At 35.2% G+C, this 26550-nt stretch overlaps 1 protein-coding gene across 2 annotated transcripts in view; it reads right to left on the reverse strand.

The window, feature by feature from the left end:
• The window catches only part of SGCZ (sarcoglycan zeta), a 453681-nt gene that overhangs the window by 105827 nt on the left and 321304 nt on the right, over positions 1 to 26550 (reverse strand). For both annotated transcript variants that reach the window (XM_061370848.1, XM_061370857.1), the window contains exon 3: positions 19204 to 19305. In XM_061370848.1, the coding sequence (XP_061226832.1) occupies positions 19204 to 19305 (102 nt within the window). The remainder of the gene's footprint in view (positions 1 to 19203; positions 19306 to 26550) is intronic.

Consider the following 26550-nt stretch of genomic DNA (forward strand, 5'->3'; position numbering starts at 1 on the left):
TAACCTGAACTTCCCTTATTTAAGTTTAAACCCATATAATAAAGTGTATTTGCATAAAGGCAGAGTAACTAAATGAAATAATAGGGATAACGAGCTTGAGTTACGCAAATCAGAAACATGTTTGGACACATAATTTCAACCATTTTCAAAATATCAGCTTAAATGTATTTGAGATTATTTTTTTTTCCTGTGGTTTAAGTTAAGAAGATGCAGTGTCTGAAGAAGGCTAGCATGTTTAAAGGGCACCACTTCTACAGTTCAGTAAATCTTTAAAAGCTGCTAGCTGTTAACCTTGTTCTAGGTAACATTCAGCATTAAATTACTAAGGACCTAGGTAAAGCCCAGCACAACCACATGAATATATTATATTACTAAGTAAAGGCTCCTTGTTACAATTGCACTTTGGTGCAGCAGGTGAAATATCATTGCAGGATATTTTATAATTAAGAATAACCTTTGCTAAATTAAATATGAAAATATAAATTAAAATCAGAACTGCTCTTTTCAATTATTAGGCTGATGAACAAAAAAGCTTTTTATGGTATCAGTGGACTTTCAGTTTTTCCACTGATATAATTTTTTCTACCAATAAATCAGTTAGATCATAGAAGTTGGAGAAGTTGGAGATCGAAGCTGTTGGGCTGATAGCTGAATTTTTCATCTCCACCAGTAGAGTCATATCTGAAATACTTTTAATCAAAATAAGCCATCAAGAGAAAAAAGATATCTGACAATTTAAACTGTTGGTATTACTATCAGTGTACTTTAGAGTTAATACCTTCTTTTTTAGTTGTGCTCTGTCAGAGTCTGATAAAAACCTATCTTATACAGAAATCCCATTTTACAGATTTAAAAATAATATTAACTAAAAACATTTTAAAACTAAACCAGTGATTTGAAACTACCTATTCCTAATGGTATCTAAACTAGATAGACCACTGAGAGTTTTGTAGTTGATTTAAGTGGAAACAGAATCAAGACTATAATGTATAATACACTGAAAGAATATATGGGCTTCTCTTCCCCATCTGTTCCAATACATTAACCAAAGTTAGCTAAGAAAGCACAATGTTAACAAACTAAAAACTATATAGTTTTTGTCAGTTTGGGTTTGCATTTGGTTTGTGGTTGTTCGTTGTTTTTTTTTTGGGGGGGGGGGAGATGTTCGGGTTTTTTTACAAAACAAATAATTGACCTAAGAGAATTACTAGGATACACAGCACACTATATAGTTAAAGAAAGGATTAGAGATTATCACAAGGAAACAGAGCACCTACTGCTTCAATAGATGATGCATATAAAAAAAAAACCAAGTTATCTAAATCTTCATATTGTCAGTTCTGAAGCACTCATTAAATGGCAGAACCTGGGAAGACTAAAGAAGCATAATAATTAAACATCACATACATTTCAGTGACTCACTCTCAAGGTTTCTTTATTGGACAATACCAGAGAAAGAAAACTAGTACAGCAAATCAGTTATTAGCATTAATTACAATGGTAATAGTTGTGCTTAAGGGCATTGAAAGTGAATATTATGATAATATTTTTTGGCATCTTCCATCAGATATTTTCTGTTAAGTCTCAAAAATTAGTTTATCCTAGACTTATATCTATCTTACATCTATGGAAAATAACTAATTTTCATTTACAAAGGATGATGCAATCCAGATCTATTATGGACTTATGTCAAAACCTAAGTACCTAGTAGCAATTGTCTTTTGACCAAAATATAAGCCTTATCCTTTATTTCCTGCTTTCTCCAGAAACGCCTCCTTATTCTAAAATCCTTGAGGAACTACAGAATTAGCAAATCTACTGAAGAATGCTGTTGGTATATATTACTACTTACCAAAAGAAAAAAACAAACCCAAAAAGCAACCAATCAAAAGTAACTAAACAAAACCCAACCAATAAACCCAAACCACAAGCAAAAAAAAACCACCCTTGACACAAAGAAAAAAACCCACAAACTCCCCTGTTTACTATTTTAGTTGCATACTGAAAAACACATATGACTGAGTAAAAATCAAATTAGTAGAAGATAAATTCTAAAAATGTTTCCTAATTCCTTCCTACCAGGACATGCAAACATAAGCATGGTTAACTTCTGCAAGTCCTTAAAGTTAGAAAATCTGTCATTTTACCAGAAACATAACACATTTACTTCCACTACATTTACTCCTATGAAGTCTTAAACTGACCATATTTATATCTGTCAGGATTTGTATTGGGACTGAGCAACATTAAACATATAAAATTAAAATATTTCAAACTGAATCCTTACTGTGTTCAAGTAAAATCAAGCTCCCAAAGATTTTAATGAAAGGACAGTTTGCTATTTTATACAGTTGATATAGAAAAAAGTAAGATTTTTTCTCACAAGATTTTCAATATATTTATCTGCCCCACTGGCAGAAACACCTCAGGTTTCGTAGACTTTTTCTAAATCGCTGATATTGTAGTTTGGTCCATTTGCTGGGCTATTTCAATTCAATTAATGGCTTTCAGCCACCATAAAACTAATAGCTCAAGGTTGTCACTTGATTTCTTATTTTTTTAATTGCTTTTTTCAGTGTGTCCTAATGGGATAGGAAAGGGAGGAAATCATTACGACCCATGACTAGAATTTCCTGTTAAGATTCTAAAGACAGGAACTTCTCAGAATAATATATAATTTACACAAAATAGTAGGAGTGAGAGATAGCTAAAGTTTGAGAAATGACTACTGAGTATTGTGGCTGTTGAAAGAGATGAGACACAGAGCACAAATAATAAATTTTTCATGAAAAAAAGGCTTATACTACTTTTGCTTCTATTTAATGACACTTCTCCTGTAATTAAATATCTCAACTGATTATACCAACCTTTATGGAAAATTCAACTTTACAGATTTCTGTGAAGTAACCACTTAACTTCTTTACCTGAACCACATAAGTCACTCACAAATATGTAAGTTTAGACTGATCATGTTATTTCACTTACATTGTATGCACACTGGGGGATCAGACTCCAGATACTTTCAGCACTTCACATTTTAACATACAAATTACATTGGATGTTTTGTGTTCAACATTGTATCTGCTTGAAATGTCGTGGATTTATTCCACTGTCACACAGGCTTGTATGCCAATCTATTATATTTGTTGTCAAGAATAATCATGGAAAGGGAAAATTTCCTGGACCCTGCTTTCTACTGTTGCAGAGGGTAAAGATCAATTTTCATGAAGGGTATAATAAAAATAACATTTTATAGATAGGGGAAGGCAATTCATAAATTGCCTGGCTCCAGTAAATCAATGACGCCTTCAGTTTCTCAGAACATGGTATGCAGAACATACTTTCTTTATGATCAAACTTTATTCACTTTTGAAAGGGAGCAAGAAAAATAAGCTGTAGTGAGCATCAGGCCTGTGAAAATATTATAGGGTGTGATGTTGCATTTATAACAAATTTTTGTAAGAAATATTTATTATGATGCTATAAATACTATTTGCTGAGAGTCAGAGCTCACTTGCACTATTGTGGAAGGACACATTTGAGACTAGCAGGATGAACTGAATCTTCCTATTTTTCAGTCTTACCTCTACAGAGCTGCTGCTTACTTTCATATGCTCCATTTCTAGTGTTAGCACTCCTACCCTCAAACATCTCAAAAGATTAAGATATTTGTTAGAAACAATTAATAATAAAACTGCTTATCCTTCCTTTCCAATCAGGAGCAACAACATTATTAGTTTCATTTTTTAATGGGGACATTTTATTGGTAGCCTCATTAACAAAACTGTTTAGTAAAGAAATAAAAAAAATGCCAGGCTCTACTGTTTACAGCTTCTGATTAGAAAAAACATCACATCTCGTGAGCAATTTATAGCTCATCAGTCTCAAAACACACAGGAAATAAATTATAAGAGAAGGATGAGCTTAGAATGATGCCTATAAGCTTGATCATCCAGACAGGAAGCAAAATACTAATTGCAATAGTAACTGAGGGCACTGAATATTAATGGATGATCTCAGTACACTTGATACAGCATAAAAATGCAATCCTTCTGTACTTTGTAGTAATACTATCGTGCCCTGATGTTCTTGTGTGCTTATTTCATTTAACAACACATATGATCTTTTAAAATATCTATCTGCATAACCTTCTTTGAGATAAGAAAGTGCTATAAGGCCTGATTTGCAGATAGGAAATGAGGTGAGGGAACCATCTTGTCTGAAATCCTGGAAAAAGCTATTGACCTCTAGAAATAAAAAAAAATATATCCTGGCTGTGCTACTCCTAACCTTTGTATTCACTGTAGTACAAAAACAAATGACCCAAAATTAATAAAAGTAAATTCTAAGCATTCACATAACTCCTAGAAATATTACCCTCAATTCTCAAAAGCTGTATGAAATATGAAGGCGCTGGGAGGAGAGAAATTTTTTGGAGCAATATTTTACTTCTAGAGGCTTATCTTACTCTAAATAAGGTAAATTTGTTTACTGTCAAAGTGTCTTACCAACTTTACACTTCATCCTTGCCTTAAGGCAGAAGACCAGAACATACAAAAAGTTAGGCAGATACTTGTTGAGTTTCCCAGCTCTGTGCAATAATAATTTATTCTTTAATAACACATTTTTATTCACAAATTATAACAAAAATCACATGCAGTTCAGAATGGCATTTCTGTTTGGAAGAAGACGGGAAAGAAGTAAAACATTGAATTACTAAAGATTCTTTCAAGACACCGAATGAAGACTGATTAAAGCTTGTTCAGCTAGAGGCCTAGCACACACAAGCACCTATACCATATATAAGTTCAACTGTTTAGAAGGAGCCATGTGAAAAAAAAAAAAAATTGCTCATATAAAACCACTATGTCCATCAAAAAAGTATTCATCACCAAAACCTAAATGAAACAAAAGGGTCCTCTCATGACTAAACTAAAAAAAAAAAAAAAAAGTTAAAATTCTGAAAACATAAATGCATTTCTGAACATTTGTCAAAAAACATATGCATATAAAGAACTGTGAATTCCAATTCTATAGAGATTCCCTTCCCATTGAAACTTAGTTAAAATACTTTTTTTATCTGTATGGGAAAGTAAAATAGGATTAAGAGTAAAAAGACTAGATATTCAAAGTCTGATATAACTAAAATCTGTAAGAAACCAATGAACTTAGAGATCAAAAGAGAAAGAAATTTGTTTATTCTCAGGATGATTTCTCAGTTACAATTCTGATTTAGAAATTTCAGTCTTTACAGATTTATCAGATTTACCTTAGTTTCACCATAGAGATCTATCCAAATGTATGTGAGGAGAGTACATTTTCTGTATCACAGCTGAAGGCATTAATTAAGCCTTCTCCTTGAACCTTGAGGCAGACTGACAAACTAGCAGGGCTCTTGGCTTCATTTTAGGGAAAGGAAACAAAAGAAGGGAAATAGCTTGATTACTGGAACTGAGAAATTGGTTATACCTGCAACATGATCCAAATAGAATAGACTTTTACGATGAAACTTGCAGTGCTGAGGACCAGTTTTGCATGCTTCAAGACCATGCTATAACATGTACCAAAGGACTGTATTGGGAGAGGATCAAGAAAGGCACTTCAAAAGCACACTCTTGATGAAAACTGAAATGCTGAATGTGATATAGGGATCAGAGGAGGTTCTGTTTTAAAGAGCTAGAATTGCATATGACAAGGACTCCAAGATGAAGATGGTATTCTGAGAGACTGGACCCAGCTACTTAGAAAGTGAGTCATTCACCTTTATCTTCAGGAACAAAAGTTAAATTGGACCATTCAAAAGAAATAAAAAAGTCATTACAATGTTTGTTTTAATTTAAAAAAGTAATGCCAAAATTACTATAACGAAACTATTAAAAAAATCACAAATCTGCAGAACATCAAAATAATGGTAAAAATGTCTACTGAACCTTCATTCCCAATTAAAAGAAATATTCTTTTTTTTTTTTTTTTAGTTATTTGCTCTAAGAGTAGTTTGCTTTAATGGATAAGTGATGCAACAGCAAACTTTTTGAACATGAAGTGGAATTTGAGCCAAGTGTGCAATTAAATGTGCCTCATCATTTCAACACAAATCCACACAGAAGAAATTGGTAATCTCAGTTTGAAGCAAGAGTCATTATGTACCTCGCAAAGGATAACTTTATTACTGTGTTACAAGAACTGAAGGGCTTTGGACTTTTTTGCCTAGGCAGGAAGGTCTTTTCAGCCTAAAGCTGAGGTATGTATTAGATTCTAGCTTGGACTCACCCACAGTTAAGGCTTGGTTTACATTTATTTACCCTACTCACTGTGTTCCAAGTTTGAACTTGGTTCATTCAAATGGAAGGGAATTTAGCAGCAAGGCTATATTATGCTGGATGCATCTGCTACTCCTCTTCAATTATGCGGCACACCTTGTGGTCCTGGCCCACTGTCATGCATACCAGGTATCTGTAGTCTGTATGTGCTTAGGTGTTTCCTATGTAGAAACTGAAATGCTACATGAGGGATAAGAGACAGGTTGTGCCCCCCTGCTTCTTACTGCAGAGACATGCAAAATAAACAGTCCCTGAACAGAAAACTGGGTGGAGAGACTAAGTCATACAGATGTATCCTGGGCTGCACCAAAAGCAGCATGACCAGCAGGTCAAAGGAGATGATCCTGCCCCTCTACTCTGCTCTCATGAGACCTCACTCGGAGTATTGTGTGAAGTTCTGGTGTCCTCAACAGAAAAAGGACATGGAACTGTTGGAACAAGTCCAGAGCAGGGCCACGAGGATGATCAGGGGACTGGAGCACCTCCCGTATGAAGATAGGCTGAGAAAGTTGGGGCTGTTCAGCCTGGGGAAGAGAAGGCTGCGTGGAGACCCCATAGCAGCCTTCCAGTATCTGAAGGGGGGCTGTAAGGATGCTGGGGAGGGACTCTTCATTAGGGACTGTAGTGATAGGACAAGGGGTAATGGTTTAAAACTTAAACAGGGGAAGTTTAGATTGGATATAAGGAGGAAGTTCTTTTCTGTTAGGGTGGTGAGGCACTGGAATGGGTTGCCCAGGGAAGTTGTGAATGCTCCATCCCTGGTGGCATTCAAGGCCAGGTTGGACAGAGTCTTGGGTGACATGGTTTAGTGTAAGGTGTCCCTGTCCATGGCAGGGGGGGTTAGAACTAGATGATCTTAAGGTCCTTTCCAACCCTGACTATTCTATGATTCTATGTACATAAACACCATCTTCTATGTGCCAAATTCAAGGCCAAAAACCATATTTATGCCTGTCACTGTTACAGAAATATGCACATGCTAAGGAGTTCTATGTAGAATGACTAATTAGATGCTGATTTATACTACCTGAATTCACCCATAAAGCATCTGTGCCACGCTTACCAGGTGCATCTTCCAATATTTTGATAGGCATTTGCACCAAATTGCTGAAATCCACAGATAAATCCCCAGACCAATAAATGATTGGAAACCTTAGAAAGGTACAAAACAAATAGCCAGAAATAGACAAATCCTTACATCAACTCTATCTCTAGTTAAGAACAGTTTTCTTAATGCTCCTCTGACTCTGTGAAGAAAAATCGACAAATGCCTAAGACCAAGGTATGAAGTGAGGAAAAAATGTAGTCTTCAAAACTGGGAGAATATAAACATGGCCTCTTGAAGACTCTACTGACAATATTTCAGATATTCATATCAATTTTCTGTGTTTTGTGTGTGAAAACTTTTGAAACATTTTAAACTATTCTTTTTCAACTTATGGCAGAAAACCTTTGAGGAAATAAAAAGGAACAGTAAGCGCCACAGCTAAGTATAAACACTATTCTCCTCCTCCCGCAACATACCTGTTGTTTCCACATACTTATTTTAATTTTTCCCTAGTATTCAATCACCACCATTCAATATAATACAAAGAAACATCACCTCTTTCTTGAATCAGCAGCTTATCTGTGCAGTATAGGAATTCTACCAATTCATACACTAACACATTTTCCTCACTTTCACAAGAACAAAATTATATTGCCCTTATTCATGATGAACAATCAATGAAGTTACACCCAGAATTAGTATACTATTCAGTCTGAACTACAGCATTTCAAAAAAACTAATGCATGCTAGTATACATAGAGAAGCAGCACGTACATCTTAAAAGAACACTCTGTGGTATGCGCAGAACATACAGTACTTGCTCCTGCAAAACACTGATCCACTTTCTGCATTTCCTGTGCCAGCATTTTGGTTCAGCTTGTCAGGAGACTTAACTGACATTCCTAAATGCCTACATTTTATTAAGATAACAACAACAACAAAAAAGATATGAAGCACTTTCTTCCTGGGATTTTGTAGTTACATAGTTTAGTAAGAAAGAGAGACTGTAGATTTATAGGAAGATTCTTGTTGGGTGAACACTGATGGAGAAACTCAGACAAAAATGAAGCTTGCCCAAACCATGTATTTATATATTAATCTAGCAAGGGGGTGGGGGAGAATCTTTCTAGACATTCTCATAAACTCAAGTTTTCCTTTCTACTGAAAAAGATTGTGGCACCCTTCATGTAAATCACTACCAGAGTGCCAAGTTAAGTATCAACACATATTTCACTTTAATTAACAGGAATTATGCACAATAACTTTGTATCTTTAAAAATTACATAGGCTCCAGAACAAAAGAAAATTCCCCATCACCAACCTAAACCCATGCTACTGCAATTACCGCTTACACTTGCAAAGACTTCAGCAAGAGTATATACTGTAGTAGCTGTTGCAGAATTGCACATGACAGATTGCCATCCTAAATTAAGAAACTTTGTGAACTACAGTTATTTCCTTTGCAGAGCTACTGATTTGAATTCAGATGAAGATATAAATGAGCCTCTGGCTGAAGCCCAGGAGCCAACTTCACTGTACACATCCGGCTGTTGTTGTACAATCATAATGCTGAAACCATAATTACTAATTCCAGTACGGGATGATAAGTTGCTCAGCTGCTTCCATTATAAGACTTCTGCTTTCCTTGTGAGTTTTCTTTACCCCAATCCCATTCATGAACTCCAACATCTATAGTCTGATGTTCTTGCAAGTATTTATTTCCAACTGAATTTCTTAAAAAAAAAAAAAAAACAGAAAAAAACCAAACCAAAACCAACCAACCAAAAAACAAAAAAAAAAAAAAAAACCAAAAAAACCAAAAAACCAACCCAAAAGCCAAAAAACCTTACCCTTAGTTTGTGTCTATGAGACAACATAATACATCACAGAGCAATACACTAGTTCACTGTTTTAAGGCTTTCTTTTTTAATTTGAGATCTTTATAGCTTGGAGATTTATCCCTGAAAAACTTACAGTTATAACCTTAAAAATTTGTTGCAGTTTAATTCTAAGCTCTTAAAAAAATAAATAAAATAAAAATAAAAAAGCAAATCAGAAGAGTTTGATCAACACTGAGCTTTTAAAGACTGACAATATAAAAACATTTCACGTGTCTACAGCCTAGAGCGCAAATTGCTACAATGGATGAGTTTTGAAATGTAACATAGACAATGCTATGCACAAATTTCTAGGACAGAAGTAGGCCCAAAACTAATACAAAGAGGACTGCACAGAATGCTGTTTATTCAAATGTTAAGTGAGTGCACTGCATAGCCGTAACAAAGAAGAGATACAAAAACAAACCACACATGCACAAAGGAAAAAAGGGATGCATCAACTTGGTCACCAGTTAAAAAATTTAGGAACAGTTCTTTCAAGAATATAAGAGACACTGATTCATCTGAACTAATCTGCATCACATATTATTAATTTAGCAAGAGGAGGTAATCCATAAAGATATTAACTGCAATTTAGTTCTGGACACTTTCAAGGAGACCACAGAAGTTTGTTTTTTTTTTAAAAAGCTTTTGATAACATCTAATGATATAAAAAATGGTTACAATTGAACTTTTTGGCCACCTGCAAATCAGCAGAGTATGTTGATACCAAAACCCAAAGGTCTGAAAAATAAACTTAATGTCTTCAGTTTCTCATTTCTTTAGACTCACAGATTCTTAATGAGAAAACAACATTTCAAATTTCATAGCTATGTTCCATGGAAAAAATGGAATGTGGAAAACACTTTAATCTCCCAAATGCAACAAAGTGCACTTGAGAAAGGGCAGCATAATTAGATCCAAAGTTAGAAACAGGACTAAAGAATAAAATTCACTACTTTGGTCAAACTTTGACCTATTTTTTAACTCTAGAATGCAGATTACAGTTTTCAGTTAATTTTTCATTTGGAATTTTAATATCTTTTAATAAAATGAGTTCAAACAAAGTCACTGACCATACACTTGGTAATGAAAAGAATATAAATTGTTTGGCTTTATGAAATTACTTCATGAGGATGCTCTTCAAGTCAGAAAGGCCTTCAACTAATGTTAGTGTTACTTATCACTCTTGGATGCAGGTCAGTGTCAAAACATGGTCCTTACAGAATGATCGATGCTTCCATTTTATTCCTTCAAATAATAAATTTGAAACGGCTTTAGAGTAATAATGTTACTAAAGATTCAAAAGCATAACTCATAAGATGATGAAATGTGGTACTTATTTCGCATGTGAAAAAGAGAATGATTACTCCAACTACCTTTTTTTTAAAGGAGGGACTAAATGAACCACATATTGCAAGCCTAAAGTAACTGATGTTTCTTGCACTGCCTAAACAAGGGGAAAGGATAGTTTTTATTCTAAAAATACATTACTTGTTGCACCTACAAATATTATAGCAATTCATACTAGCTCATTAAAAAGTTTGTAGGGCTTCTTGTATCTATTTACCTTCTCTACGTTATTTCAACTTGATACTTCTTCATGACAGGTAATTCTGCAGCCACACTGATTCCTAAAACTGATGGAAGTTCAGAAAGTTTCCTGAGCAGCTGATTTGGCAGCACCAAAAAATGAAATTTTAAAGTTGCTGAGGGTGAGATTTCAGAACTATATAAGGAAGATTGAAGTCTAAGTCACAGTACTAGATGGATAGGTAACTTTCAGGGAACAGTAAAAAAAAAACCAAAACAAAAAATGCTCTGTAAAAGCATTTTCAAAGCAGAAAATTTTATTGCTGGTGACAACTTGTTTCTGCAACTAGAGGTTTATAGCATAATATATTTCTTATGACAACAAATGCCGTATAGTATAAACTCAAAAAGCATGTTTGCTATCCAGCCTAAAAGACTCCAATTCTTAAGACTGCCCAGTAATTTTAAAGTGTTGTGCATGAATATGCAAATATGTGTGTCCATTTGCAGAAAAAAATATTAAAAAATGCATGAATGTTGTTGGTTATGACACAGTAAAATCCAACTTGGTTCTTACAGAGTAGCAAGGAAATACAATGCTCATTTAAACATGAGATGGATAGTGTTATAAATGTAATTGTTATACAATTTGCCTTGGTAGCAATTATCAGAAGCTGTGAAGGAACAAGAAATTGATCCCTTTAAGACAGCAATGGTGACCTGATCAGGGATTGTCAAAACACATTGATAATTACACTGTATCTTACCATGTGGATTTCACTCCACCTAGTCGAGATTCATTCTTAATTTTTTCATCTTAAACTTTAGAATATCTACTAATTTTTTTCCTGTACTACCATGTAAAGGCACCAAACTGTGTGCAGTGTCCCAAAAAATACGGTATTTCTTAAAAGCTGGAGTGCATTTTTCTTCCTGAAGATATTTTTCTTCCTGATAGAATACAGAAATGCTGAGAATAAAAAGAGGAAACATTTCCCACCATCACTACAAAAAAAAAACAAAAACAAAAACAAAAACAAACCTGAAACAGATACAGGTCTTCTAAATTACAGAAATAGGTAGAAAAAATATTTTTTTTAACTGTCTCATCAAACTTTGGAAGTAATTTTCTATCATTTCATTGCAGATATCATTAAAAGAAAAACTTTTTCAGAAAGTCTGTTTGACCACTCACATATCCTGTAGCGTAACAAACAGATTTTGGGTTCGAATTTTATTGGTGCTTATTTTTTACAGATAATTAATGTTTTATCTACTGTATATAATTTGATTAAATTTTTTCTTTAAGTGAGAAACATCGTACAAGACACAAAGTATAGGGAAAGCTGTCTAAGTAAGAGGACTGTAAAAACTCTGTTAATTTCAACTTAAGAAACTAATTTTCCTACATCTAACGAGTAAACCTGATTTTTTAAGTTAACTTACACTTCTGGAAATTACACATTCAAACTTTAGGATGCCAACTTTTGTTTCAGAATGAATACTTTGATAATATTTCTTCTATTAATTTTCAAAGTGTTATCTCTGTAGTTCTGATTTGATCATTGCCCCGATGCTTTTGAGATTCATCTGATATGAAACAGGAAAAGTTGTTGGAAATAATTTGAAATCTGAACAGTTTAAACTGCAATGCTTTCATTATTTTTCTTGTTCTCTTTAGCTTCCAGAAATTACTTGAACACCCCTCCCCCTGATTTAGTATCATATGCAAGCTTGCTGAGAGCACACTGTGCAGGTCTAGGTCATTAATGAAGAGATTAAATAACTGTGGCCTATGTACTGCCTCCATGAGTAGACCACTAGTGACTGGCCTTCAGCTGAACTTCATGCCAATGATCACAACCCTTTGAGTCCAGCTGTTTAGCCAGCTGTCAGCACACTTCCCTGACATTTTAGAGTGTATATCATCAGCTTGTCTAAGAGTCTATGATGGCAGACTGGGTCAAAAGCCATGCTAAAGGCAAGATTAGCAATATTAGCTGTCCTCATTCACCAAGCTAGAAGTTTTGCTGTAGAAGACTATCAAGTTGGTCAGGCACGATCTCCCCTTCAGAAATCCATGCTGGCAACTCTCAACAGCATTAGGTGTATAATTTTATTACATATTTTTAACTTGCTGTTAATATGCTGAAGTAGATCACCTCTTAACTTACCAAATACCCTGTTTACAGCACTTTTTGGGAAAACTTGTCTTTGCCTGCCAAAGGCCTACGGTGAGAGCATTGTGCTGCCCAGCTTGTAAGAAATGCACTTCAAATTATCTCAACAATCCTCAAACCAAAATACAGACTAACCATATGTTTGAGAGATAAAATTATATTATGCATAATGGCTCCAATGGATAATTTCCCCTGCAGTGCCTCCCTTTCTTTTTTTTCTCAGTTTTATCTGTGCATCCATAGTTCTAAGATTTCTACAGAGGAGCAAAATGTAAGGTCTACCTTAGGTTTATAAAATGGAATGCAAAGGATAAATGTTTCTGTTCATGAGGAAACATGAGTAAATTCCTGCATGAAAGGCACAGATTTTTTTCTTTTTCAAGTCTCTTGCAAGTCATCTACTTTTACATTCCTGCTTTGGATCAAATTTTCTATGGAAATTTTAATAACCAATTTTCTTAATTTTGTACATACTGGATTTCTTTAAGTAACTGCTCAGCCTCTATACACTGCAACTACATTATTTTGAAGTTGTTAAGAGAAAAAAAATAAAATCATAACCATACAGTTAAATCAGCTCAAATCAAATTTGAATGAGTATTAGGATCAGACACACTACATGATGAACTAGAAACTGGAATATCACACAGTTTCACTTAAATTTGCCCCAGTGGAATACAGATGTATTACATGAAATGAGTACTTAAAAAACTGAAAATGCAATTGATACTGAAAACAACAACAAACCCCAGAAAAACTGTTGCTACTTCATTAATGTCACCACATCCTTCTGAAGAAGTGTTCCCAGGTCAAATTTAGCCTCTCAGACTGGCGTAAAATTGTGTGGATATAGGCCACTCATTAATTTATTCAGGAGCTGTAATCAAACAAAGTAAAAGGCTTGGCTAATATTAACTCAGAATGTTCAGTATAAAAAGCAGAGATCCTCCTTGACTGAACAAGTCACAGTAATAATAAGAGAAATACAGGTTGACATGAAAAAAAAGACACATTCAAAATACATGGCTGTTCAACTGCTGACCCTCAGACAGGTTTCAGTGAAGCATAACAAATAAAGGACAAAATCATGAATCATGAAAGTTTTTATCAGCTGTCAGTGAAGAGTAAGAACAACCATCTCAATTTCAGACTGGAAGTCCCTACAGAGACCACAACCAAATATAAGAGTGACTTGTCCCTTGGCAAAGCTTGTGATTAAGAAAACCTTGTATCTTGTTCATAGCCAATAAAGTGACACTGGACTTTCAGTGCACTGGAACTACATGTTGAGAGCCAGTATTACTTAAGGAGTCCTTTATACCATAATAATGACTTTATTCTCAGTGACAGGTGAGTGATTCAAGGGCAAGGCTGAAGAGTAGGCATCAGAAAAACGAACTGGGGAGCACTGCAGATTTTCTTAGGTACCTTTGTGACTTCTTTGATAGTACAAAAAAAAAGGTGAGAGCAATGACATGCCCTAATTGCAATTTCTCTGGTACTTATGTACCTCAGTAGTTGTAGGACTGCAGGATTTTCAAACTAGTTTTACTGCATGACAATGGGGTATGTTGTAGGCAGAAAAAAAAAAAGAGTGGATATAACAAAAAATTTGGCCTTGAATTTTTAGAAGAATATGTTTCAGGGGAGGGTGGGGAAACGTGTTCCTCCTCAGCCCCCAAATCAACAAGTACAACATACTTGCAGGATCTTACAAGAGATTATGAACATCTTGAAAGGAGGACAGACTTTGGAAACTACAGCCCTACAACTCCTTGGAAGATTATGGAGGAGATCCTCCTGAAAATCACTGCAAAGTAGATGAAGGAAAAGAAGGCATTTAGGAAAAAAACAAGCATGGAAAAAAATGAGTCTGGTGCAAGGAGCACCTTAATTGATTGTCTTGTATAATGAGCAGACTGGCTCAAAGCACAAGAGCAGTGGATGTCCTTCCTCAACATCAGAAAGACTTTTGATGTGATCTCCTATGATGCTTTTTTATAACCCTATCAGAGAGAGAAGCTCAACAAAGGCATTCTGTCAGAAAAAGAATTTGGAGTTCTTACAAAGGCATCTAAGCCCCAACCATGAAGCTAAATATTTGCAATGCACTGGCAGGAATTGACAAAAATCAATTATATGTTGATGATTATGTACACTTAAAGACACAGTGAAAAAAGAAATCTGTTGCAAAAATGTTTTTGTCAAGACTAGTAAATTGAACAAAAATATACTGCTAACCCAGTCATAGTAAAAATGAAACTCTCAGAAAATTGAAGTTATAGAGTATCCTTTTCTCAGCGATATAAAGATGTCAATTCAGAATCAAAGGAACCTTATCTGCTCAGGTTCTGATGTATCAGTTCAAGTTCTGACAAATGATTAAGTCATTTGGTGAAAATACAGAAATATATTTTTTATGTAAATGTGAGTTTTGTGTAGAAAACTGTACCTTGCAGACACCACTAACTGAATAGAGTAGAAAGGGCAAAGCAAGAGAAGCAAGGTCATCAGCACCCTCTGAGCAGCCTTCTCATTTACACAACTTCTACAGACAAAACAGGAGTGACTATTCAGTTTACTGAAAACCTGGGGTTTTCATTACTACTGATAGAAAATTGTATACTGTCAGGAGAAAATATCACCAGACATTTTATTTCTTCTCTGACTTACTCAAAGTATTACAGAATTTTCCTGGTTTCAGCTGGGACACAATTATTTTTTGTCCTAGTACTGGTGCAATGCTGTGTTTTGGCTTTAGCCTGAAAATAATGCTGGTAACACATTGATATTTTAGTTGTTGGTCAGTAGCACTTACCCTGATCAAGGACTTTTCAGTCTCTTGTGCTCTGTGCCAGTGAGGAAGAGCACAAGAAGCTGGGAGAGAGCAGAGACAGGACACATAACCCAAAGTATCCAAAGGGATTCTATAATTCAATTATAAAGGCAGTTTAAGGTCTGCATTTAACCCTGCATAAATAAACTTATTTGAGGATCCAGGAATACTGTAGGCAAAAGTGGCAATTTTAGCATCTGCAGAGATATGTGAACTTTACAGTATTAAACCTAGCCACCCTTCACATTTGAATTGCAGTAGTGGAGAGCTCAGTTTATCATAGCTACTCAGCAGCCTGCCTGGGACTCTTATCAGAAGTAGGTCACTATCAGAATCAGAGGTGAACCTTGTAATATCAATGAACATGTTTTATCATCTCAGATCTAGCTAACTAAAAGATAGCTCTAGAGTATGCGTAAGAACTCAGTTCGTGCCTGTTACTCGTAATACAGCGTATCTGCTGCTAATATCACTGGACTTTCTGTCCTTCTCTGCTTTGTGCTAATGGGAAAGCAGTGATGCCCTGACCTGCAGAGCTCTACATAGAGGTCCCCACAAGGCCATTCTACAAACCATGTCACCAGTTTAGAGGCAACAGACTCGTTCCACAATGCTATTATTTAATATGCTTAAAGATATCTCAGGAGTTAATAGAATTATGTGACTTCAATGACTGTGTTCCTTTGCTTAAAGATCAAACTATTATTTTATAAAATAAATAAGCAATATGTAAAAGACTGCAAAGACATCAGTTACAAATGAGTTTCTGATTCTATGGTACATTTTAACTCCATATATACCCAACTTGAATCATTACTGCTTCAAAAAGAGATGTGGAAAATCATTGCTTTCTGTAGCACCCAAAGTGAGACAAAATGGCTGACGATCAGAATAGTTCTTCAGAATTCACAGTTTGCAGCGGCTAATGAGAGCTCAGAAGACCTGGCCAACTCTTAAATTTTACAGCACCAAGGTAAGTGTAACAAAACAGCTAATGTCATACGGAGGTGCCACAAGCCTGGGGAAACACCATGCAGCCACATCACAAATTCCTACTGTAAAGCTTAATACTGCTCCAGAGGGTTTTTTCGTCATTCCTTCATGACATGCCCAACTGCGTACATCACAAGTTACTGAAACTATCACAACTACTGAGCAAGTTAGCAAAAGACTAGAATATAAACTTAGTTCACAAGCACTGTGAGATGAGAACCAAGTTTATATACATTCTAATTTCTCATGTAGGTAACAAGTGGTTTAATGTTAATAGCTATAAACACACCTGTGACACCAAAAATACCTTCGTTTAAATACTTTGTCAAGTTAATGATCAGCTCTATCTCTTTTCTTCTGCTGGTTTGAGGCCACTTACTGACAAGTCTATCTGTTTTTCATGAGCCTCGCAGGACTAGCATGACCTTGCATCAGGCTCCTGCTAGACTGCATCCTGCTCCCTTACAGTAGTTACATTTCTGTGTATATTTTCCCCCCGAGATTTGTTAGCAACTCTGAGTGAAATCTGGACCCTACTTAAGTCTCTCATAATCTTACTTGAAATGAAAGTTTCCATGTTTACTTTAACCAGAACCAATGTTCTGCAATACAAAGCACTGTGCAAGCAAATATCCAAAATCATAACTCTCACATACAGTAACAGAACAGTAACACACACCATCCACATGCAGAAAGGAACTGGGAAAAGTCTACATACCATGACTAATGTTCTGCTACCCTTAAGAAATAGTATGCTCCCTGAAAGATTATACAACCTGGAAATTTTACACCAATTTCATAAAGTCTCCATATTAGAATATTCATACTAAAGACATTTATTGTTTAGGCATGATATGTTGTACTAGACATTAAGGTCTAACTGAACCCTTAAAATATTTATGTATAGATAAATGACAAACTATTGTAGAAAATTTAATGAATTCTAGAGTTTCAAAATTTTAAAGAACTTTAGAAGTGATCACACCTTCTATGGCAAGGTGGTGCAGGAAAAAATAAACTCACAGCCAAAGTTTCCTTTCATAGATGTCTTTCTGATTTTAGAAGGAGGAATCTGTCCTTATTGATTTACTTTTGGTATCAGTGTTTGGTACTTAAATCGTCATTTACGTACTTATGCACTGAGTGTTCCACCGTTTCCACGTCCCTCAAAATGCTGGTATTTGCATTTACTTAGAAATAATTACTATTTTTTTTATTATAGATTTGTCTTAGTTATTAATATTTTTAGCTACCATTATAAAAGCAACATCATGAACAATATTTTGTAACCGTTGGTATCTATAGTGAGTTGGAAAGTAAAAGAATGTCTGTTCCATAAAGTGATCAAAAGTCAACATTGTTGAGGATATACTGTCAATTAAATATTATAGAATTTTCCATTACTTAGGACAATATTGCTACTCTGTTTTGGAGAAAAAAAGGACAAAGACTACCTCACACATTTATTAACACAAGAGTGAACTAAGACAAATGGGAAACTGTCATGATCTTATTTCTGAATATACTTGAGACTTTTTTATATACATAAAAGTTTTCAGCAGACAGAATTTTCCACAAAGGCATTTAGGGTAAACATATTCTGCAGGCCTGTTAATTTTTGCAGTATGTGTGCTAAAATTCTTTGCAAATGGCTGACTTAAAAACATAATTAACATTCCACTCTGATCATAGGTGACCACTTGCATGGTAGAAAGAACTCAAAAAATTTTCAGTTTCTTTTAATCTACTGAAAACATTAATATAAACAGCATAACTGAATCAAAATAAATGAGATAAAATAAGCTACATTTCATTTCTGAATGTCTAGTATCTTGATTTTCTTTCTTCCTCTGTAACAACCTACTGCTTTATGATAAAACAACTGCATTTATGCAATATTAAAAATTGTTGTCTTTGAAGAATTAAATCCTAGACACATTACGCAATTTAGCAAGATTGCCTGTACCTAATGAGGAAAAAAAGAAAAAAACCCAGCAACAAAAAAACAGAAATCGCACCAGCTAATGCCAGAAAGAACTTAAGCATATACAAACCCATTCTTTATTTCCCTGCATTTTGCACATAACACAAATCCTGTGTTTCCAGAGTTCACATCAAATAAAGAATCAAATGTTCCATTCCCAGTGCTGAGGTTATTTGAAGTATAAAATATGCATGCTTTGAATCTCCTTTCTTTAGGATGAAACATTTCTTTCAAGAGCCAAGCAAGGTTTCAAAAGAAAAAAAAAATATCATTTTTGACAAGAAGGAAGCTTTCACTGTTAAGATATTCTCAAGGCAAACCTCTACTGATTGCTAATTTAGGAGGTGTAAGAATTAAACTTTGTAGTTTGAGACTGAAGAAATTAATTTATATTAGCTGTAAATTAAGAAACAAAAGATTAAAACCACATACCTTTCGGGAATGGATTTCTTTCACGTATAATGGAAGTAGAAATTCAGATATTCCTTCAAGTCGTATTCCTTTTTTAGTCACTCTCAAATTTCCCATTCCATCCTACAATCAATAATATATATAATTCACTTTAGGAAATAACCTTATCCAGAACAAGCTAAAAAGAACACAGTAGCTGGCCTAATAGCTAAAACTAATGAGTACTGTCCCACTGTTCGGAGCTCCTCTGATGATCTTGGACAGCAGCTAGATGGGGGAGGATTTATAGGTAAAGCTTCATCTAGGATCAAGGTATTAAACTGTGTAGCCTGATGATGAACCGCATACATTATTCCTTAGCTATACCTAATGCAAGGGTACAAATGTAGATCCTAAGTATTCCTTTGCTGAAGAAGTGAAGCTAGATCTAGAATTACAACTTCAAAATCACTAGTTAATTTTCTCTAAATATATATGTAACATTAGGTAAAGCAATCTGTTATTTTTACATAGTGAAATAATGGAAAAAATATTATGTCATTATTAGGAAAACACCATATAGGAAGAAAGTAGAAAGGGGGCTTTTAGTAGTAGTTGATTGTCACTACTAGGAGCATGTTGTTGATGAAAAGAACAACTTCAAAAATGTTGAGGGCTGTTTTCTGCTGTTATTTTTTGGTTTATTGAACAGAAATAGGAAAGGGACCATTGTAAAAGCCTGGATATAAAAAGCAAACCAAATGATTCAATGTTTAATATCATATAAGTAAAGAATACTTGCATTTATTGGCTTTGATTGTATTCTTACAGGAAAAACAATGAAAAATAAGGCTTTGGCTTTATTCTTACAGGAAAAACAATGAAAATTGCTTGATTCTGACGAGATGGGATCATTTTACATACTGATAGAATTCAAGACTTTTTACCCCTGGATGCCTGTTACTATAATCCTGACAGAAGATAGTTCTTTACCATACAGGCAGTGGAATTCAGCTAGATCCACTTAAGTGCAAAATTGTCGCATTTAACTTAACTGCTGATTAAATGTTTTGATGCCATTGCTGACCCTAATGTAGCAGAACAGTAAGAACTTGCATTTCTGTTCTGTTGGCTGAATTGTGATACAAATAACCTCCACTTGCTGGGCAGTTGTAAATAGCTAGAGAAAAGTGTCCCCAACTGCTACAGCTGATGCTGGGAGAGGACGCTGAATTAAACACTATTATGCTTATCTGAAGATGGTGTAGCCACTATACCATTACAGCTATTCCCTTTCTAAAACAAATGATGCCACTATGGCAGATATTTGATTGACATCACTACATCCACATCTGAAGCAAAACCATGAAAATGTTAATTCTTTCTGACAACAAACAGAATTACACTTCATACAATGCAATTCAGCCGACAAAGTTTCCCAGACACAGCAAGGATATGTGATAGGTAGCTTTCCACACTGAACATACCGTTAGAAATCATGACTTAAAATATGAGTTATAGGACTCGAAGCCTAAATGCTTCTGACTACAAAACCAGAAACTACCAGAGTCAGAAAATATACTGAACTCCTTTCCAAAGCAAATAAATATGGAATAACAAAATGCAATGTTAAGGCTTTCTATAATATAGAATATCCTTGTTAAACTAAGGCATCAAGGGAAATTCACAGATTCTGTAATAGTTTATGTTTATCAAAATGTGTAACTGATTAAATAAAGCCAAGAACTTTTCTTCAACTTTTGTTAGAAGAAGTGTTGTTTGTATTCAACTATATATCATGGTTTAACTTTGTCCAGCAACTAAACCTCATGTAGCTGCTCACTCATACACACACCCTCTCCAGCGGGATGGGGGGAAAATCAGAAGGGTAAAAGTGAGAAAAATTGTGCGTTAAAACAGTTTAACAGGGAAAGCAAAAGCTGCGCACTAGCAGAGCAAGGAATTCCATCACCACTTCCCATCAGCAGGCAATGTTCAGCCATGTCCAGGACAGCAGGGCTTCATCACATGTAACAGTTACTTGAAAAGACAAAAGCCATCGCTCTGAATACCCCCGCTTCCTCCTTCTTCCCCCAGCCTTATATGCTGAGCATGATGCCATATGATATGGGTATCTCTTTGGTCAGTTGGGGTCAGCTGTCCTGGCTGTGTCCCCTTCCAGCTTCTTGTGCACCTCCAGCCTACTCACTGTGGGGTGATGTGAGGAGCAGAAAAGGCCTTGACTCTGTGTAAGCACTGCTCAGCAATAACTGAAACATCCCTGTGTTATCAACACTGTGTCCAGAACAAATCCAAAACATAGCCCCATACCAGCTAACATGAGGAAAATTAACTCTACCCCAGCCAAAACCAGCACACACTGATAGCTGAATTATCAAATGCTTTTTATAGAAGTAATATTTTAAAATATTTTCCTTAAATCAAGATATGAGATGTCTATAAAAATTATTTAACATATAAAACCTCAAGCATTTGTAGGCTTTATAACAAAGTGCAATATAAGAGAGTGATGCCAATTTTTGAAAAGGAAGTAAGACAGACTTTGATTCTGAATGTGTAATCTGCATTATTATCCATTAATTCTCAATTTCAGCAACCCTGTTTTTCTAGATATGCTATAGTAATAACATATAAAATCATAATGGGAAAGAATCACCTGAGAAAAAAAACCAACCACCGTGCTCTATTTTTCTCAGCAAATAAATACTCAACAAGAACTAAGTACCTATTTATTGATCTCAAAGGTCTTTTCCAACCCAGTCAATTCTATGATTCTATGATTTGGATATAAACACATTTTCTAACTGAAAAGGCAAATTCAATATGTTGTTTTATCTGCTTCTATGGAAGATTTGTAACTGTCAGGCACAAAATAATATTTACAATAAAACTGGGGGTAGGGGGAAAGGCTGAAAAATACAAAGTCAAAATTCCAGAAAATTGGAAATGCTGAAATGAAGTTTGCCTAGGAAAATTATATCTGTTCCACCTTGCACGTATGCAAACAATAAAGTCTATAATTATACATACTATCTACCACTGAATCCCAGCTAATTCCACACAAGGTTGACTACTCACTATTTTGCTTTGCCTCATTATTTTCTTTGCATCTATTGCACTCTGTTAAAACCATGCTTTGAAGACAGTACTGTCAGTTTCCCTCTTGGCTTCTCTTCTCTTAAGTGTTTATTGCTGAAGTCACACAGTTCTTCACAACTATTAATTAATTTTCAAAATACTTGCAGTGGCTTTATATCAAGTGATACTGTTCTTATGCTACTGAAGGGGAATTGAAGCACAGAATTGATTTGCTCACTAATGTTTGGTACTTATTGGATTTTCTCTATTTATTTTTAGCTGTGGCAAGCTAATTTATATAACAAGTCAAAACTAACAGAATCTCAGAAACAAATTAATGATAGAGCCTACTGCATCCATTAGGCCTTCCCCTTTCCTGAGTGACATTTCTAAGCCCTGATTCTTTAATTCTTCAGCAATGAGCTACTCACCTACCAGAGCCCAAGACTCTGAATACAGATGGGCACTGGACAGACAGGAGCATTATAGTTTCTGTAAAATTACTCAATACAAGAAGACAGACTACATTCTGGAGTGTATGCCACAACTAAGATATAGAACTGAAAGAGCGTGCCTGTGACCTTAATTGCTTGATAAATGTAACAATCTTCCAGAAAGTAACTGAAATGTGTAATGACTAAGACTGAATAGTAAACAGTCACACACGTACTACGACACAATGACGCTCTCCCCCTTCACAGAATCACTGCCCAGTATGTTTTCTTCATCAGTAATTCCTCACCCAGTTTAAAGAGGAGTTGGAATAAGAAAAGTTTTTCATTGAGTTAGAGCTATGCTGTTATAGAGAAAAATTCAAGTCTTTACAGAAGTAACAGAACTGGATTAAAAGTTATTAGGATTGAAAAGAGTAATCAGAAGAAGGTCCAGTATCCTGGTTCACTTAATGCACTTATGACCATGAAGATCAGTTTAACTTTGGAGTTCCCCCCAGAAGATGAAAATTAATATAGAGAAGTTTAAAAGAGAACCACAAAAGAGTTCTATCTTAAAACATACTTGCATCTTCCTCTAGATATGATTTTGATATAGTATTATTAATATAATTAATTTTAGGTATTCCTTTTGCTAATCTTCAGAATAAACTGTCTACATTACTTTAGGCTTTCCAGGCAATGGATACTCAGTTTATCATTCTGGTGTGAACTTACTTTAGGGCAAAAATAGACTTGAAAGAATTATTCCAGTACTTTCTTACAATAATTAAATGCTAATTTCACATACTGAGACTGGGACGAAGTTAGCTTTCTTCAAGCAGCCTGTATGGTGCTGTGCTTCAGATTTTTGCTAAAACAGTGTTCATAACACACTGATGCATTGGTTATTGCTGAACTGTACTTGCACAGCATCAAGTATTTCTCTTTTAGTCCCCCTGTGCCCTCCCATAAGTAGAGAGAGGATGGGCAAGGATTTGGGAGCACACAGCCAAGACAACTGACTCAAACCGGCTAAAGGAATATTTCATACATCTAACATGAGGCTCAGCAATAAAAAGTGGTGGTAGAGAAAAAAGTGGAGGGAGAAGGAGGATTATCTTTCAAGGTGCCACTGCTGGGAGAATGACTGGGAATCAGTCTGTGGTAGGTGGTGAATGATTTTCTTTGCATCATAAGATTTTTTCTTAGAATCATATAACTGAATTTACATCCACAAGCGCAGGGAAAAGTAAACTGAAGTGATGCTTAATCTGAAGTGATTAAAACACGGATGAGTAAGATTTTTTATTTCAGTATTGTATGCCATTCTTCCTATTTTCCTTAATAAAATACACCAAATGTTTGTTTTAGTACTTTACAACAGGAACAACAAAGTAGTTGGTGGGCCAGGAAATACATTATTATCAATAATATTCAAGTTTTTCAGAAGTTCTGCAGTTATACGTGGTATTGTGCTTGTTTTCTGAGTATGTATTTAAACCCATATTCTGTCTCCAAAAGCTCACAGTCTGAAGAAAGAAGCACTGCACAAAACCTGGAGAAGGAAAAAAATAAAATAATAATAATGATTTTTAAAAAATAGTGTTTAAGGAAAGTGCCTAAACACAGTGTCCTATAAATTAATAAGCATTCACTGTGTGTTGCCATGTTGGCATAACAGCTGAGCCTAAACATAGAAAGGAGTCTGGATGATGCGGTTGTAGTGCTATGAAAGACCACAGATGAAACATCTGTAGTGTAAAAATATGCTATGCAAAAGGAAAGAAAGGTAGTTGAAGCAATGAAGCAGTGGTGAATTATACTAAGATGGAAAAAGAATACTGAATTTTATATGTATGCATAAAAAAGCAGACTACATAGAGGAACAGTGATGGGACAATTAAGAAGATGAAAGATATTAGCAGCTACACTGTTGATAAAATGGAAAAGATACATAAAAGGTTGGGAGGAAGATTATAAGGGAAATTATTTGTATTGTGCTCACACACACAAAAAGCTGGATTTCATAAGCAGAGTTAGAACACAATTCCAGCTGGAGAAAAATTGTACCTGTATATACTTATGGATGTACAATTGAAAGAAAAACTGTAGACAGTGTAAACAAAAAGGGTAGTGGTATCAGAAATGAAAACAGAGTGTATTTGCCTGAATTAACAAGAAAGATAATTGAATTTCAGTAGCCAACATTAAAGGTAAAAATGATAGGAATATACCCAGTACAACATATTGGAATGGCAAAAATCTGGGTTGATGGAAACATCTGCCTTCATCCATCTGCTGAAAATAACAGCTGATCCTGCGTGGATATCCAGGAAAAGAAGGGGAAGAAGCTACTATAGTACAGTGCAGCAACATTTAAAGGGATATAAACTAAGGAAAAAAATAATATATTAAATATATTCTGTCCTTTAGAGTGATTTTTTAATGTGTGGAGCATGGTCTGGATTCTTCAATTATAAAAGTAAACTTGAAATATATGTATGAACAGAAAATACGAACCTACCTAGACCAGACAATAAGAAAAAATGCATTTTTCATGCTCAGATGTTTGATTTTATTCCCTGGTCTAGGCACTTATGATATTTTTCATTCAGACATGGATGTATCCTTTATTGTCAAGTGGAAAAGGCAGAATACTACGTGATCTCATAGATTAATCTAGATTAAGGTACAATCTTCCTAGAACTCTTATATTTCATATTACTGAATTTTTTACAATCATGTATAAATTGCATGTTCTTAAATCGAACATAATTAATAAATTATGAAAAACACAGAACCTAACTATGCAATTCTTCTACCCCTAGATATCCAATATTCTGGAATTTAAACAATAAATATAAGATTTTCAGACCCACTGAATGCGTGTAACTCTAACAGAAACTATGTGGTGAAAAGATATGTACTTGTCGTGGTTTAAGCCCAGCCATAACTCAGAACCATGCAGCCATTCTCTCAGTCTCCACCCTTCCTCCCCCCAGCACCTGGAAGGATGGGGAGGGGAACTGGAAGAATGTAACTCCCATGGGTTGAGATAAGAACAGTCCAGTAACTGAGGTATAACACAAACCACTGCTGCTACCACCAATAATAATAATAATAAGACAAATGACAAAAGAGAATACAACCACTCACCACCTGCTGACCGATACCCAGACCAACCCAAGCAATGATCTAGCCCTTCCTGGTAACTGCCCCCAGTTTATATAGTGGGCATGATGTGCTGTGGTATCAAATACCCCTTTGGCTAGTTTGGGTCAGGTGTCCTGTCTCTGCTTCCTCCCAGCTTCCCCTCCTCCCTGGCAGAGCATGAGACTCAGAAAGTCCTTGGTCAGACTAAACATTACTGAGTAGCAACTACAAACATCGGTGTTATCAGTGCTGTTCCCAGGCCGAAAGTCAAAAACACAGCACTGCACCAGCTACTAAGAAGGAGAAAAAGTCACTGCTACTGCTGAACCCAGGACGGTAGTCTAGACCAAACATTAGAGACGAGAATAATGTTATACCTAATATACCTTAAACATTTGGAAATGAAACTAATTCTTTATTTTGGTTCATGTTCTCTGCTTTACCATGTTAGTCAATGTTCTGTTTACATTAAAATTCTGTGATTCTGTTAATGTGTGGTCAGACCAACAAAAAATAATTTCTATCCAATACAGCCTTTTACAATCAATATTTAATGAGTCAGAAAATGTGGAACACTCCTTACAACTCCATAGTTCATGCAGGTGGAATGGAAGTACCAAACAGAGTCAGGCAATGGTAAATGTTCTTCTCTGTAAGTGTTGGCAAAATTATTAAGAGCTAGTGAAGGGTTTCAGGTCTATGT

This window comes from Neopsephotus bourkii, unplaced genomic scaffold (genome assembly GCF_033783945.1).
Source record: "Neopsephotus bourkii isolate Nb327-2 ecotype Australia unplaced genomic scaffold, CSIRO-AGI_Nbou_v1 NB_168, whole genome shotgun sequence".
Classification (NCBI taxonomy): Eukaryota; Metazoa; Chordata; class Aves; order Psittaciformes; family Psittacidae; genus Neopsephotus; species Neopsephotus bourkii.